This window comes from Galleria mellonella, unplaced genomic scaffold (genome assembly GCF_026898425.1).
Source record: "Galleria mellonella isolate WM207_F2 unplaced genomic scaffold, CSIRO_AGI_GalMel_v1 utg33, whole genome shotgun sequence".
Taxonomy (NCBI): domain Eukaryota; kingdom Metazoa; phylum Arthropoda; class Insecta; order Lepidoptera; family Pyralidae; genus Galleria; species Galleria mellonella.
In genome coordinates this window covers 10,913,190-10,930,968 of record NW_026442079.1, presented here as the reverse complement: position 1 = coordinate 10,930,968, position 17,779 = coordinate 10,913,190, and the positions used below count along the sequence as shown (strand labels likewise).

Here is a 17,779-nt window from a genome sequence, read left to right as displayed (position 1 = left end):
GCCACATTTGTAATTTAAACCAGTATCTGCAGTCACATGAATACTAACGGGAACATTTAAATATTCTACGACCAAACAAACACCGGGCTCGAGCATTATCTGACGTTACGTCGATGTAAGGACCAATCTTCGGCGCAGTATAACAAATAATAGCATGATTGGCGACCGAAAGTGTACTGAATGGTGCTGGTCAATCACAACAATATAAAATCCGCTACAATTTGAAAACTTACCAAACCTACTAAAATACTGCTGGTCAGTTTTCTGTATCAACGACATACTGTATTTAAAGCATAAAATGTATAATGATGAATCGACTCATATTTCAATATGTAACTGTTCGCAAACACAGAGCGCCACTAGCGCCATCTACATTAGCGACAAGAGCACGTATTACTGTAATCACGCATAATTTGAAATTTGAAGTTTTGTATGATCATTAAGGTGACGGTAAAGGTGGTGCTGGTGGTATAGTGTTGACAATAATGTTGTAGATGGTGATGAGAACAATGATGATGTTGATGAATCGACTCACATTTCAACGTGGGACTGTTCGCAAACACAGAGCGCCGCTAGCGCCATCCACATGGGCGGCGAATGCACACAACGTCCGTGACCGCGCTCCTCCTCGCCTAGCTGTGCCACTTGTAATACGTAGTTGGCTAACGCCGACCGTGTCTCTGGACCCCATACGAGGGATATCTTGTCCTATGGATAGAGTTAAATATTATTTTATTTATTCTGGAATAAGAATAATTTTTATTCGTATAACAACTTCATTTATTCAAATAGTAAATTTATCATAAACACTGTCATTTTAAATAATATACAACTTAACTGAAAGGCATATATAGGATATTTAAACTATACGTTTAAGAACATCTGCTCTAAATAGACATCCTGATGATCTTCGTAGTGAAGTAGTTTAACAAACCGCCTCTTCTACTGATGTTCACAAGTTCGATCTCAGCACATTTGTATTCATAAGAAAAGTTTTTACAAAAAGAGAAAATTTTTATATTTATTATCTAGACAATTCTTCAAATTTTTCTCGCCATAACAAATTACTATAGACTTATTATTCCTTTAGACATATATTAGAAAACAAAAATTAGCCCAATTAGTCCAACCATTCTCGAGTTTAGTACATTTAACGATTCATTATTTATATAGTTAGATTTACCTCAGCCATATCCGATAGCAGTTTTGCGACAAGATGTGCATGCTTCTTAGTAGTCTCGCCCTTCATGAACCAAGTGGCGGGCGGGGTGGCGGACACGCTGCCGCCCATCATGACTGGCTTCGGTTGCACCGGACCCGAACCCTTGATTTTCACCTGGACCGTGATTGCCTTGCCCAGATACGCAACCAGGTGATCCAATAGAGTCACCCTGAGGGCGCAAAAGGAATTCATATAAAATGTTGGTTAATATGATATGCCGTGTAAATAACAATTGTTGCAATATAAACGACCTTTAACGACCCTTATGGTGGAGCGACCAACACGTTATTTTGTGTAATAATGTCTATGGTTCGATTCTCGGTCGAACAAATTTAGAAAACAAACCTTTCTAAACTGATTTAAGTCTGAGTGTACCGTCTTGAGTTCCCCCAGACATTCATTTCTTGTTTCAAGGTAATTTCAATAACACAAGGTAAGCTTGAAGACCAAGCGGTTGGCGATGTAATTTTTATTAAATAAATGACTTTTTACAGTAACGAAAAGTACATAGATATTTAATATAATGCTATATTTCTTAACAATTATTATTATTGTACTATATTGTATAATTATAAATTAACCACTGCGAATGACGGTACCATAATAAAACTAACACTAAGTTAGATAGATAGATAATTAATTTGCATTACTTATAGCACACAAATAACAATACAAACATACACATAATACAAACATACACAGTAAAAGAGATAAAAGAATGAAAATTAAAAAAAGCAATATATATAAAACAACAATTTTCTCCTTTCATGCGGGTGCCATAGTAACAAAAAACGGTCACAACTCAGTTTATTGCTTTGTCCCTCAAAAGAGCAAAACACTGATATTCTGTGGTGATCAAGAGCCAGTCGCGAAATTCCTTAATATAAATAATAATAAAAAAGAAATATGAATAAAATACATTGTGTGTGTCCATTAAATTTGTCTCCATTTGATAAAATAATTCTAAATAAATAAATAACAGATACCATTAGACGCGGGGTAGTAGCTAGAAATATATTTGTTAAAAAGGTCATTAGTATTTTCACCAGTAAAGTATTTCGTTTGCGTAATTGGGACTATCGCCCATACCCAAGAGAGCATCATTCATTCATCTCTACAGACCTAATATATTTTAAATGTTAGGCCTCTGTACTCTATAATCACATCCCACCTTTCAACCCGAAACTAATTTTTTATGCAGTACGAGTATAACCAATAGAGATTTTCTTGTATGAAATCAGTATTATACATAAAGCTATTTCTTTACAATGTCTCCAAATATCACAAACATATTTATACATATTATGAGAGGAAAAAAAAAACAAAGTAATCAAAACCTGCACTTGCCTTGTATTCAACTCATTCTTGTAATTTACTGCGGCGAACATCTTCTGTGGCGGTATTTCAGTTATTATACGACGTAGTAGCGATATCACCTGAACACACACAAAACATGTGTACACAATTGACTCTTATACATTGGCTCCTAATTTAGAAAAATACCGAACGTCTAATAAACCTATTTCAGGTATTGAATTAATTGTTGTCTTTTTATATTGTTCTAATTTTTTGATTTAAATAAAGAAAGAATACTCTTTAATAATGAAAATACATAGGTAAAGCGTGATATTGTTAAATAATGCATTAGAGGTACGGAGTAAACAGGACGAAGAAACTAAGTGTAAAATAACGAATTGTGTGTGTGTAGAGATTAGAAAACTAATTCAAAATTAAATATGCGATGTTATACGGAACAAGATTCGAGCCCTTAATTCATAAAACTAAAACCATTTACAAACTTATTTTAACTGTTTTCTTTTTTTTTTCTTTACGAGTCAATGGCAAGGCAATATAAACTAAATGCTTATAGCCTAGAACTAGGCCACTTTTTTGTGGCGTCCAGTAAGTCCTGAATAGGGCTTTTATTTATAATAATAGTAATATTTATTTATTTAGCCCATTTTGTTAGTTATAAATTTACTTAATCAGCGGTCATGACGCTCTTGCATTGATAACCTGTCCCACCTAATATTTTAGGACGGGACAGTCCATTTTACCGGCAATTGCCTTTATGACCCTAATTATTATTTTTTGTCGCTTTTTTTTTCAAATTGAGAATTTAACACAAAAGAACGCTTCAACAAATAAACTATGTTTATATTTAATATGTTTATAAATAAAAGGATAAGTCTTCTTCGACCAAGTATTTATAGTCGTCCACATACCTGTCTCTGGACCCGTTCGCTGCCTGTATGTAACAGTGCCAGTAGGTCGGCCAATAGCTCGGTCTGCTGAGCGAGGTGCGCTCGACCTACCGCGCTGCCACTCAGAGCCAGCAACTATATCAACAGGTAGAGATCTTAACACAAATCTTGAAAATTCAGAAACTATATTATTTGATTCTTTTATTATTCTTACGGCATCAAACAACCAAACTGGAAAAGGAATTCCACCCTTATGTCATAAACATACCCATTTATCGGTACGCGTTTTGCGTTTTCTATAATTATGCATACGGCTAAGGCATGGAACTCTCTTCCTGAGTATATTTTTCTAACCATATATAATCTAGACCAAACATAACTTATACTTATTTAAAGCAAATGTGCACAGGCATTTCGTGGGCATTTGAAATCCATCCTTGAAAACGACATCATTAGATGAGGTCATGATCAATCGGGAAACCTTTCAATAGTAAAAAATAAGACCTACAACTTTGCCAGTAAAATTGCTGCACTCTAAATTTAAAAAGATGTACTTACCAGAGACAACATTTCAAAGCAATAGTTGTCCTGCGTGTGCGCATGGGGGACAGGCCTATGTATCGAGTCGTCGGTGGCTCTCTCCGCCGCCTCAGCACACAACAACGCCGTTTCCCAGTCGTCGCGCACGCGGGATGCTTCGCAACCAATCGCGCAGACTATATGTGACATCACCTGGTGATAAACGGGGGAGAACCAGTTGATTATCACTACAACTTATTATCGTAGGATAAAATAGAATGGGCTTCCCTTCCGCCCTTATAGTTCGTCCGTATAGTGTTTGAGTTTGTCAAATATTTGCAAAAAAAAAGAAAATATTTTGCGATATTTGCTAGAATTCAGAGGAGTGGAACTAGTACCATCTGAAAATGTAGTCTTATGCTATTGTAATAAAATAGAAATAATCTTTATTTAAATAAACTTAATCACTAATACTTCCAAATCGTCAATTACTTATATTATATATAACAGCGTAATGTACTAAAAAACATAATGAAAATACTTATAATCAGCAAACTTTTATGAATAGACTGATAAAGGTATAAGAAGTAGGAAATTCATTTTGAATAGGGATATTTGTTTTATTATTTCTACTTACTTTAACCACTTAATGCGAGGGTTTTTCTGTAAAATAAGGTCAACTGGCGACACCATACAATAATTATACACTAAGCTTTATGAAATACAAACTTACGAGAAGGTATCGCTCTAGATTATAATATAAACATAATATTTATAAGTGGCGAGAGGTACTCGGGATAGCGCAAATCGGAACGCATTTGATGTGCGAGAGGGTCTTATTCGAGATACTTATGTGGTTAATAGAAGAAACGAAAAGAAACATATGTATTTATGTTCTTTCTTCACAAACCTGTCGCTGCAGTGAGGTGAGTTTATGTCCAGCGAACAATATCCCGACAACGTGTTCTCGAAGGTCACTGTCATCAGTGGGCGCAGCTTCCTCACCCCCGGTCGCTCCCTCGTTACCAGACTCGCTGCCACTTCGGTCCCATTCCAGAAGTTTGCCGAACACCTGTAACGTTTACATTTGAGATATTTGTGCTTCAAATACTTTTATGCCACATTTTGAGCAGTCTTGCCAACTGTGCCTACACTTTTCGAGACTTTTATTTATTACGTAATTAATCGTCAACTCCAAAAACAGTATAGTATGAAATACATAAAAAAATAATAAGCACAAATGGCGATTTGTTGTAATATTATATTAATTTTTCTGTTTTACTCGACTGGACTGTTCGACGGAACAGTCGTACCAACACAACAGTACTCAATACCATTAAAAAAAATCTTACCTGTGACGTAAGCAACCTAAACACTCTCAAAGTATCAGCCTCGGATAGTCCATGCAAGACCTGTGCTGGGCTGGCAGCTTGCGCAGCGACCGGCGCAGGCGCACTCAGTATCCGTACTTGGCGAACCCGTACTGCTGGCTCTGGACCACGGAGTTCGCAGCGCACTCGTAGAGATGGACTTGTCACCCCTGTATGACCAGGAAGTGTTAAAAACCTTGCCTCACAAAAATCACAATAGGATTTTCTTTGAACAACCCGTCGAGTTATATTCAAAGAAAATTATTACGAAGGAGGAATCCTTTGAGATTTTGATATTAATTTGTGATAAGAATGATGGCCAATATGAAACTCACTAGGCAAGGTATAGCAAAGCCAAGTCGCCGTCTTGGAGTCGACTTCAATATCTTGCATGTGGAACATCTCGCTGGAACCGCCCGCATACAGGAACGATATCAGTAATGTCTTGTTCTAAAATATAAAATAATGTATGAATACAAATAAACGTGACATAAACATACATAAGTAGGGGGAAGGGGTTGTTAATAATGCGGACTATCAGTAAGTAGTAGTAACAATGTGAAATCAGTGTGGGAGTGCATAATTATATTACAATTGTATTCGTCTAAATAGCTGTCCAAGCTCCACATAATTTACATAATTTTATCTGTATAATATAGAAAGACATCGATGACTGTTGAAAGCTCTTGATTTTTTCCGACTTTTTGAACAATTGTCATCATATTTCAACAAATTAAAACAATATTAAACAATACGTATAAATCTTCCTTTTAAATCACTTCTAGACTCTATCTATTGACGAAAACCACAACAAACTCCGTTTCATATTTGATCTACGCGTAGTTGATTTACTATGTAGAGACTTACCACGGTATCTCTAGTATTATCAATGTGTACAGCGACAATATGCGGTCGGTCCTCCGGCGTGCCACCAGGATATGAAACTTGAATCCACTTCGCTTTATTCCGATCCTCATCGCCTGACTCCCAGAAGGTCTCCGTGCTGCCGTCAGTCAACGCCCCCGCCATGCCTTGTCGTGAAGAAACCGTGATATCACACCAGCCGGTCACATCCGGACAACTCCACACGTAATTCTCCTGGTGATTTCATGACAATTAGTATTAAAATTTAAAGTATTTATTATTTATTATTAAAAAGCGAACTAGAATAAAATATAGCCCATGGCCTTTACAATATTATTTTTTATTTATTTTAAATAAAATTATATCTATATATACAGTAGGTATTAATATGTTTTAAATTTTTAAAGTCTAAATAGTAAATATCTTGGTCCTTCGAACCGGATATACAGTACCTTGTTGTGATAACTATGGTAACTTTCATGCAGGGCACCGAGCATTCCGTCATCATAAATGCCATCTTCCGAGTGCGACAGTATCTTGCTGATGACGCTGAACACTTGAGATCTGCTCCGAGCAGCGTTAACAATTCCAACCACATCTAATATGCATATGTTACGTATTCTTAAGAATAATTTTATTGTTTTGGAATGTCATGTAGGAAATGTAAATCTCATTTGTATATAGTTATTCAATATTATTAAATATTTATTATTTAATTTAAAAATGTGTAATTAAATTAATTCAATTACTATATATTATAAGTAATTTAATTACTATTAAATTGAGAGTAAATCAAAGTCACATTAAAGGGATTATTATATGTATTATTATATATATTTATACATTACTTTATATTTGACATCTACACAACATATTTTATAGCATCGTGAATATATCAAAAGTTAGCCTGCAGATATGTTTAAAAAATTAACTTATTGATTTACATACCGGTGTAAGAAGGCACGATCATGCGGCGAGTAGTGCAATGCCCAGCATCTAACTGCCTGCAAGCCAGATGCACTAGAAGGCGGCAAGGACGGCGCTAGGGCGCTCACTGATCCGAGGAATGCGTGAAAAGCAGCTCTCGCCCCTCGAGCGGATCGCCCACCCGGGCATATAGCTGACGCAGATGCTGTTGGAGTCGTGTTTCGGGTGCTTTCTGGTATATTCTTAAAAACAAAAATATAATATACTTAGGCCACAGATCTCTTACTATATTATGCTTTTTTTTAACCTTGCTATGCTTTACCATTATTGAGTAATGAGTGGAAGCACAAATATTATTTCATAATGTCAAAATTTATAAATTTCTTACACTACTTTAAATTATGCTCCATTTGTGAACCAAAAATAGAAGAGCTATTCAGTCGTTTCGCCATGATTGAACAAACCTTCAAACGTAAACTGTCACATTTACTAATATTTTATATAATTTTAATTATTTCTTATTCTTACCTCCTTATTATCGTCAAGCGAGAGCGGCGGTGGCACGATCCGTGCGTATTTATCAAGTGCACTGCAGAACCACCACATGACGTCGTGCACGCACGTCGGTTGCGTCGCCGAACGAAGCAACCAATTCAGAGCCTGACAAAATGTTATAAAGTCAAATTCATTAATAAAGTTTAGTAAGAATAGTAAAAAGAATGAACGAGAAAAGAACATTAATTAAAACAATAGCGAATAGAAGAGGCAAAATGCTGGGCCACCTTATACGACATGACGATTTTTTAAGAGCATAGTAGAAAGAAAAATAGAGGGCAAAAGAGGAAGAGGATAACCGAGGAATAATTACATGGGACAGATAAAAGAAACACTAGATGTCATGTCGTATAGGGAGGTCAAGGATATGGCCTGGGATAGAACTGGCTGGAAGAAGATGCATGAATTAGTTGCACCGACAAGAGGATACTCTTAAATGAAAAGAGAATAGTTAGTATCTAATTTTGGTAATTAGGCTATAGCCACTGTCGTTTTTATGAAAACGATAAAAATATAAGAAACATTCCTTGTTTCACCATCATTACACTATGGTGTACTGTTTGAGGTAGAAGTCAAGTCTCCAGACCCGTGTGTATCTAAGATGGATTATGGATGATAAAGGCCTTGGACAGGGGAACAAGGGATTGTTAGCAATGAGGATTACCAATCCCATTGCTAGCAATAAACTTTCTCAGGTCGACCTCCTCGCGGTTCCCCCTGGAAACCATCTTGATTGGTTTAATATTGAATTCGTCATAATGGGCTAACTGACCTGCTTTCATCCTCATCAGTCATCTATCACTGGTACCCCGTCAGTGTATAGCGATAGCGCAGGCGGGGTTACCATACCATTATCACCTATTAAAAAAAAAGGCCTTGGACACTATATTCTCTCTACCTACCATGTTATACTTAAGATAGAACGATCTAACTAGACATACGAAAACATGCAGTTTTTACTGCAACCAACGAGATCTAAAAAAAAAAAAGCCCATCTAGTAATAACACTTGATATGTTCTTAAGATCACTGAAATTTTTATAGAATTTATTTAAATATCCAAAATTAAGTTAGGTGTCAGTAATATTATTTTCTTTGTTGTTTTTTGTCTATGGTTATAGTAACCTGTCACAACATGTTATAATATTTAGAATAATTCAAAAGAAAATACAATCTAACTCACCTCAAAGGCGTACTGTCTGACGGTATTGATCCTAATCGCGGCGTCCATTTTTTGTCTGTACGCGTGTAAGTCTCGTCTCGCCAGCACGAATGTAAGAACTGGGCTCCTCATGAGAGCTTCGGGGTCCACTCGCGACGGTTCGAAGGCGGAGACGGAACAGGTCTCTTTGGACCACGCCCCACAGCCCACTAGGCGGTGTAGAGCCGCGCTTGGTTGCGCTAGCAGAGATGAGCCGGCGCCTGAAATTGATATTCGTTTGTTGCTTTACATTTTATAAATGTACCTTGCATACACTGATTATCTAATAGTTTATATGCATAATTTGCTAGCTTTGTTTTGAAACCCTTATAAAAAATCAATATATGCTGTTTCATCTTTATTAATGTTGTATGCGACTATAATTGGATTGCAAACTTATAATGCTATTGTTTTATTATATTAGAAAAAGTTTTATTTATCTGTTGATGTACCAAATAAATAAATAAACTAGCCGTTTCCCGTAACGTTGCCCGCGTGAATTATTATAAAAAGTATCATATATATTAATGTAGTATATGCGTCCAGCCGTTAACATTATCGTGTAAGAAACATTTAAACATTTTTGCAAGCTACCACATTTATAATATTAGTAGGATAATAGAACTAGTTGTATAACTGACAGGGATATTATCTATGTTCTTTCACATTCGATATACTAAGCATATAACGAATTTTTTAATAATCAATTGAACTGTTGAATCGGTAAATCGATAAAAATTATATACTACTTGAGTATCTCTACACTTATCAAAAGTAAACTGGTAAAAATGCCTGAGCCATGAGGGTATTTAAAGGAAGGTTCGTGCCCACCATAGAACTGCTAGTGCCAATCCCAAAATGCGAGTACAGCTTTTATGTTTCACAACGACATGTCTAAAAGGATATATATGCACCATTTATAAAGGCTCCAGCCTCCCCTCCTTAAATCTGCCAATACTAAAGGCATTAAGCCTGCCTTATATATCACGATCAATTGAGCAATAAAATATAAATAAATATGTACCTGAGAGTGTGTCCTGTGAGTCTGGGTGAGTTCGTCTCGTGAGCGGAGGTCTACCCGCGTTCGATAGGTCTCGTCCCTTCTCTTGACCCATCGACACTGATCGGTGCACCCGCAGCCAATTCGATCCGGGTGGACCATCCGTAGAACCATATGGGGCCGCCTGGAGATTTTTTTTTATAATCCCATACAACTAATGTTTGTATTCACACAAATTCATAATATGTAAAATTCGCACCCTGAGAAATTATACCTACCTACCTGCATAATAGCATAACGTAATAGCAACACAAAACAGAGCAATATTAATTCTCTTAGATCAATATTAAATCTTTTCAAAAATATTTCCACTATATATTTATTTATTATTATTTTTGCCGCGCAGTCTCGGCATAGAATAGACCATCCCTTCTTTTCCCGTGGGTGTTGGGAAAGGCAATTAAGGGAGGGCGAAGGATGGGCAGCAGAGTCCCTCTTAAAACATCTTTAAAATCTAACTGAAGTTGCCAATCCACCTTCCAAGCATGACAACTAGGCAAAACCCCTCAAGCCTTCCCAGATTATGTTCAGCAGTGGACAGTTAAAGGCTGATACGATGATTATGTTTATATGTGTGTGTATAGATTAATAATTAATATGTTTACTCACGTGCGAAGTCACAGACGATGTGGGCGGTCGACCTAACGAGTGGTATCTAGCAGTGTCCACTGTAGTATGCAGGGGTTTAGGGGCGGCACCCAAAGCTGCCAGACACTGGAAGGGTGGGGCGGGCTGCCACATACTACCAGGGGGAGTGGGAGGACTTCGACCTGGGGCCTCGTGCCATGGAGACGTACTCATCGACTCTGTATATAAAACGTGTTGACCGACAATCAGTACATGTTGTTACACATTATTATAAAAGGCTGGTACTAAAGAATTCGAACAAATTAAAAGATTTTTATACGGATGAAGCAGAAATAATACACTCGCCTATGCTAATGGCGTGCAATAAATGGAAGATGAAACGTTGGTGAAGACAGGTCAATGACCCATCGTAGCAAATACATTTAAAATAAGTCACGATGATTACCAAGGGAAAACACGTGAAGCTTGAAAACAAGCCTATTTGAAAAATTATGCTTTCTTTTCCTTTCCATTATATTATATTCTATATTTGATTTCAGTAGAGCCGATACACTTATTATATAGCTTAAAATGTAAAAAAAAATTAATAGCCCGCCTGTTATAAAATTATGACCATCGACTATAAACGTGAACAGCAGTTATTCATCATTAAAATAAATAAGCAATGTGTTTTAGACCAAACTTGGACTAAAACATCGTTCCTATATCTAAGAAATAACTTCAAATTTCTTAATAAACTTACTGCACATTCTAACATGAATTTCTATTATTATACTATGACATGTGACCATCTCATCGCGAGTAAAGTTCCATAGTTCATAAATACGATCGATCGAATAAAGAACGATTTACTCTCACCGGTTGACCGCACTATTTCGGCTCACTAAGTGCTTTTTCACGCTGCCTTTAAAAGATCTTAGGTTGTAAGATAAAGGTAACAGCTTGTCAAAAGTCTTGGAAAAAGCTATTCCACATTGTTGCAGTTCATGTAAAAAATGGCAAACTTATTTGTAGAGCGACTGACCGCCCGCGAATGCAGGCGATCAGTCGCTCGATAGGGTGAGGACGCAGTCATTGACCTAAAAAATTTTAAAAGGCATGAATTTACTGGGTACAGAGGAATAACACCTGAGTCCTCAGGAATGGCAACGCATGGGGGTATCATGGGCGAAACAGTATACTCTGTTATATCCATGGTACTGCTCATGTCTATAGGCGACAGTTACCACTGTCAATCAGGTGGGCCGTCAGCTTGTTTGCCATTCTAAGTTGTATAAAAAAAAAAGATTAAAACCATAACATTTTTAAATGTATCAATATACCGTCACAGTCATAGAATACTGACGAATCTTTATATGTAATATTTGTCAGATCCGTCAGTATTCTACGACTATGACGATATGTATTAAAACTGACCTGAGTATGTCAACGGCGCCAAGTCCAGCAGGAACACAGCATTGTCCTTCATGATATGGTGGTCTACTTCTGGCAAGGGGTCTGCACGTTCGAACCCAGGTTCCGTGACGATTTTCGTTTTCGACTGCTTTATCGATGAGGCCGCCTTCAGCGCTTTGTCGCGGCATTTCTCGCAGTAGATGTACCATAGCTCATAAGCTGGTAAAGAGATTGGAAATATTTAAGTGTTCATGAGAAGATCATACATTGAGTTTTGGGTAATATATGGTTTGCATTTAGCGAAATGAAATACAAATTTAAGCATATTTAAGTTTGAAGAACATTAATATGTCCATGCATGATGGATACCACATGAATCACACTGTATTCTGTGGTTTGCATGGCATTATGGAGTATTCATATCGTATAAAAAAAAATTGTCTTCCCATGGGCACATTTTAAATTAATACTCATAACAATTACACCTGTTACAAGTTCTTTTAATTTGACAATTTAGCATTTAATGTTTTGTCTTGATACCCCATTGAAGTTATTGACTTTTCTACTGAAATTCATGTGTATAAAGTAGTAGTAAAAAACTAATAAAAAATATACTAGAATCCTACAACTCAAAATATAACTATAAACTCTGATATTAAAAGAAAACGACATCTAAATATATCCTTAAAGATAATTATGACAGGCACGAAAGAGTTAAACGCCATTTTGAAGGGTATTTACAATAATTGCATATAATGTTACATCTATTAGGTGCCTATTATATAATGCATAAATAATATAATTTATAAGTAAACTAAAATGGCAATGAAGCATTCTCGGCCATAAAAGGTAACTGCTTTTAAGCTGTTATTTTACATATAGTATTTGTTATGTAATTAGAATTGGAAAACGGGGTGACGGACCTCCTCATAAAATATAGTAATCTTTACCTATAGATGTGATTAAAACTGAATTCCCATGACACTCCTATTTAGGTTAGTTTCCCCTTTCTAGTTAGGACATTGCGTTGGGCATTTGGTAGAACTAACCATAATTAACAATTTTTTATACCTACCCACACAAAGATTTGGGAAGGAGACGGGATATTTTATTATCTCTATCAATAATATATATCCTAGTGGCGAAGTTGCGGCTAGAAATTAGTAATCAAATAGCGAGACGAAGTCTTTGTACAAAAGTCATCTGCATGGGTTCATCATATCAATCTTTAACCGTCCACTGCTGAACATGATCCTGCCGCTTGGGGGGTTTTGCCAGTAGTTGCCGTGCTTGGCAGGCGGATTGACAACTGCAGTTAAGCTTTGAAGGTGTTTTAAGAGGGATGCTGTTGTCCATCCCTCGCCTTTCCTTAGTCGCCTCTTATGACACCCACGGGAAAGTATGGGGTGGCCTATTCTATGTCACACACTAATACATACTATAACCACACGGCAACCCTGCCAACAACGGTTACTAGAGTAATAGATGGGATAGATCCCAATCTGGTTTTTGTCGTGAAACAGCTGCTGTGTATAAAGCTGTGTTTTGGCGTTTTCAAAGATGGACTACAACAATGAAGTACAGGATACGCAGGTATATTTTAGTCCTCAGGAATGCATAACAGATATAATAGTCAGGATTTCGACAACAATAGTCGAAATATTTCGTCCATGGTGCTGTTTAAGTTCATGGGCGGTGGTCGTCACATTCCATCTGGTGGATCGCCAGATTCATCTTAAAAAATTAAACATAAATGCACGTTCTCACTTTGAGCGAGTTGTCCACAAGCGGACGAGGGGGCGTCAGCGTGAGCGGGCGTCGGATCCGTCGGTCGATACACTCCGGAACGATCGTAGCCGTACACGGTGGGCAGTTTGCATCCGGGGTGAGAATGCCGCAAGTGCGCCGCGATAGGTGGCGCTACACTAGCCCCACCGCACAACTCGCACCTCACTATAAGACCAGTATAGCTACTGAATTTAAATACATACATTATTGTGAACTAAAATAAAGAAATCCTATGAAATGAATTTATTACCTAAATTATACCATAAATTCTCATTTTTTAAATAACTATAAATCATGCAACACGAAGGTCTTAGAATAGATCTTTTCAGGAATAATTCTCTAGAAAGCTTTTATTATATAAATTATTATAAGTATTTTTAACATACAACGTACAAAACACTTTTAAAATAATATGATAATCCTATTACTTGAAACAAAACATCAAACTACTATATATCTTGGGACACTGAATATAATTTGAAACACCATGAAGAACGCTTTTAGCATTAAGTCTGCCTTGTACACATTGATGTACTAATGAATAAATAAATAAGAAAGAATCATTTAAACCAGTAATTTAAAAGATGACAAAACTTCAAAATATCTTAATATATTATAAAACAAATCAAAGAAGTGAGTTCAATTGATATTATACAGAACTAGGCACGACAGAAAAATATAGAAATATTAAGGGCTAAAAATAAAGAAAAAATAGAGCGAACCTGAATAAGGTGTCTTCGTCAAGGATTTCCAATCGCGTTTCTTGCGAATACCACTGAACGACCTTCCATCTTCATTTTCATTTTTCTCTGTCTCATCTTTTTTAAGTCTGTGATACAAAAAAAATTTTTTTTTTTATTCTTAACTCTCGATCTCTCCGGTTGTAAAAAACACAGTGGAAATAAAATCTAGTTGTGGCGGTCTGCTATGCTGAATTCCACCAGTAAAATATTTATCAATAATTTATCAATAATTATAAGCATTTCAAATGTTACATTCCCCATAATAATAATGAATTAACAAATTCCTCATAAACAAAACAACAACAAACAACAAACTCAGCACAGTACAGGACACAAGATTTAAAAAAAAAAATGTCGCACTAACTTGTCAGTGGCGGCCGTGAGTTGGTCTGCCTCGTACATTGCATCCCAGAGGGCGACTAGAGCGCGTAATGCTGGCGGTAACACGTTCACTACAGACGGGGTGGAACCTGCTAACCATACCGTTAGTATATGATCACATTTACAATTTACCGTACCACGACACGATATCGATTTTACCGTGACAATATTATAAGACAACATATATACAACTAAACAGAAACAATTTTAATCATCCATCAACGTCCACTATCTCATCATGAAATTGGTCATCATTAGCAAAATTGTGCGGAAAATTTAATTCATTCATTCAATGTCACCGTACAACTGTATACGTTTTGATTTCCTATTATATCGTAACGATAAAATCGATATTATGACGTGTTGGATTATAAACCATTATGTTCTCTATAAGTTAAAATAACTACTAACAACCTGAGAAGATAAGCGGGTTATGTTTATACATTTACTAGCTTTTACCCGCGATTTCGTCCGAGATATGTTCATTGACCAGGATAAATAGCCTCTATCCTTCTCCATCTCATAAAATACGTGTATACTAAATTTCATAAAGATTGATTGAGCTGTTAAAACGATATAAAGTAACAAACAAACAAACTCACTCTGACATTTATAATATTAGTAAGGATTATAGATTTTTGAGATCGCCTTTCTATCTAGTAGAGCGTCATTTTTTACAGATGATGATGGACTGGTAACCCCTCCTGTGCTATCAGCATACGCTGATGAGGCACCATTGAAAGATGATAGGTGAGGACGAAAATATGTCAGTTAGTAGAAATAGTGACGATATTCACAAGGATTAATTATGATGGTTTCCAAGAGGACCCGTTGCTAACAATGCGTTCCCCCAGTAGGGGGCGTTGACTATACAATATTTACGTGTACAGGATATGACATCATGTTATAGATAGATAACTAACTACTAGAACTAGGCTGGGCGGTGTCCTCTTCTCTTATCGGTACGTCAACGTCTGACTTTCGAGAGCGGCTGGTGGTCGCTTCCACGCCTGAACGGGTCAGCGTCTCCAGAGTGGAAGGGTTGATACGCAAGTATTGGCCTGGGAATAAAAATAAAGGACAATTAATTGTGTACTAAACAAAGAGATTGTACGGTAGTCATCAGCTTGGGTACCTGAGTACCATTCGTGATTATATTATCAATCAGCTATGCTTAGACGGAGGATAGTAGTGAAATTACACAGTAAAAAGGCATAATATTATATTTATTAAGAATGGCAACACATAAGGGCTGCCATTGATGGTACAATGTATGTATGTACTGTGGTATCTATGGTGCTGCTTATGTTACTCTTTAATTTATTTATATTAAGTAAAAAATATATATATTGTTATTTTTTTTAATTTATATTTAATACAGAGTAATACACACAGACAACGGCCGTATTGTACAGAGTAGTACTTAGAGCTCACTAAAAACTACTCTGTACAATATGGTCGTTTGCTGTCTATTTTATTTATATTATTTTCTATTTATATGCAAACCAACAACTTAACTATAATAACAATTGAGGGCCAACTACATGTTTTCACATGTAAATAAATATATCATAAATGAACAACATTATGAAAACTCTATGGTAATAAATCATATTTATTAATTATGACATTTCCTATGTTCTATAAAAAAAATCTCATTCATAATTAACTTTTAAACTTTTTTTAATCTTCCATATCAAATTTATCACATGAGCTGTTGTATGAAAAATGCTAAAGAAACATTTTTACCACTTATGCTTACTAATAATATTATTAATTGCATATAATTTATATGATATCTATATATAACGACATACCAGCGTTGGAAACCTCGACGGAGTGGCGCTGTAGTCGCGGCGAGGTGACGTCATGCAAGCCGCGTGTGACCACACGAGCCCCTTGCTTAGGCAGTTGAGGGTGGAACTTGAGAAAAGCGGCGCAAGCGATCGCGTCGTGAACTATGCCTACAATTATATATTTCACAAATTATTGTACTATTTGGTACACAGATTTACAACTAGACTATCTTTTTATATCTAGCTCTATTACAATTTCCTAGCAATAAGCGCTTCATAACTGTTATACCTTCTTAATCATAAAAATTAATCTAAACCTATTTAAATTATTTTATTTTTAGTTTATTTTTTTTTTACAATGAAAAATTAGCGCAACATTGAATATCTAAAATAGTATTATTAGATATTTAGACAATAACGTCGATTCTGAAGCACTATTTCTCTAAACTTATCCTTTACCTTATATTTTAATTTGATAGTTTTGCAAAATGACTTATTGATGAACCATTATAAACTAATTTTATAATAATTTTGACTTAAATCTATTAAAAATCAAATTTTTTAAATAATTGATTTCGCTGCAATATTAAATTGAAATTTTAGTGTCAGAGATAAGTTTAGAGAAATACCTCAGAATTGATCGCATTGTTATGAATAATGGGGTTACTTAAAAAAAAAACACTTTATAAGATACATATATGTTAATATAAAAGCTCGTACATTGATAAATTTTAGGTTTAATAAAACTTATGTTTTACCAATGTACGGGTTTTTACAGTAACATATAAATATGTATATTTTGTTAGTTTTACACAAATACAGTTATATACCTTCATGCCATAATAAAGCGGCAAATATAGCCCGAAGACATTCTGCTTGGGCTGGACTCAGGGCGTGCTTGCGGGGCGGAGGGGGCGCGGGTGCAGTTCGTGCTGGTAACGGCGGGGGCGATATAGTACGCCTGTACGCGCGTGAGCGGTTTGCGATCCGCTCTCGAGCTATACTTTTCGGGCTCATTCGACCTTCCTATACGTAGATATAAATAAACGCTTATATTTTTTACAAATACTTTCAGCCATGACAAATAATATGGGACTAACAGAGCAGTAAACTCTTTTGATTATTAAAATAAATATCATCTTCGGATTAGGACCCGAACTTTACGAG

The 17,779-nt window shown here is 36.0% G+C and overlaps 1 protein-coding gene across 4 annotated transcripts in view; it reads right to left on the bottom strand.

The window, feature by feature from the left end:
• LOC113518531 (E3 ubiquitin-protein ligase MYCBP2) overlaps nucleotides 1-17,779 on the bottom strand; it is a 162,209-nt gene that overhangs the window by 6,956 nt on the left and 137,474 nt on the right. For 3 of the 4 annotated variants that reach the window (XM_031911492.2, XM_031911494.2, XM_052896689.1), the window contains exons 45-66: nucleotides 17,443-17,638; nucleotides 16,634-16,780; nucleotides 15,740-15,877; nucleotides 14,800-14,908; nucleotides 14,415-14,521; nucleotides 13,672-13,857; nucleotides 11,926-12,123; nucleotides 10,531-10,727; nucleotides 9,886-10,045; nucleotides 8,844-9,082; nucleotides 7,635-7,766; nucleotides 7,128-7,348; nucleotides 6,632-6,743; nucleotides 6,183-6,413; nucleotides 5,651-5,765; nucleotides 5,298-5,485; nucleotides 4,856-5,017; nucleotides 3,985-4,158; nucleotides 3,448-3,561; nucleotides 2,570-2,658; nucleotides 1,184-1,391; nucleotides 536-708 (exon numbers count right to left, since the gene is read on the bottom strand). In XM_031911492.2, the coding sequence (XP_031767352.2) occupies nucleotides 536-708; nucleotides 1,184-1,391; nucleotides 2,570-2,658; nucleotides 3,448-3,561; nucleotides 3,985-4,158; nucleotides 4,856-5,017; nucleotides 5,298-5,485; nucleotides 5,651-5,765; nucleotides 6,183-6,413; nucleotides 6,632-6,743; nucleotides 7,128-7,348; nucleotides 7,635-7,766; nucleotides 8,844-9,082; nucleotides 9,886-10,045; nucleotides 10,531-10,727; nucleotides 11,926-12,123; nucleotides 13,672-13,857; nucleotides 14,415-14,521; nucleotides 14,800-14,908; nucleotides 15,740-15,877; nucleotides 16,634-16,780; nucleotides 17,443-17,638 (3,596 nt within the window). The remainder of the gene's footprint in view (nucleotides 1-535; nucleotides 709-1,183; nucleotides 1,392-2,569; nucleotides 2,659-3,447; nucleotides 3,562-3,984; nucleotides 4,159-4,855; nucleotides 5,018-5,297; nucleotides 5,486-5,650; nucleotides 5,766-6,182; nucleotides 6,414-6,631; nucleotides 6,744-7,127; nucleotides 7,349-7,634; nucleotides 7,767-8,843; nucleotides 9,083-9,885; nucleotides 10,046-10,530; nucleotides 10,728-11,925; nucleotides 12,124-13,671; nucleotides 13,858-14,414; nucleotides 14,522-14,799; nucleotides 14,909-15,739; nucleotides 15,878-16,633; nucleotides 16,781-17,442; nucleotides 17,639-17,779) is intronic. The other variant, XM_052896688.1, reaches the window with a different exon arrangement.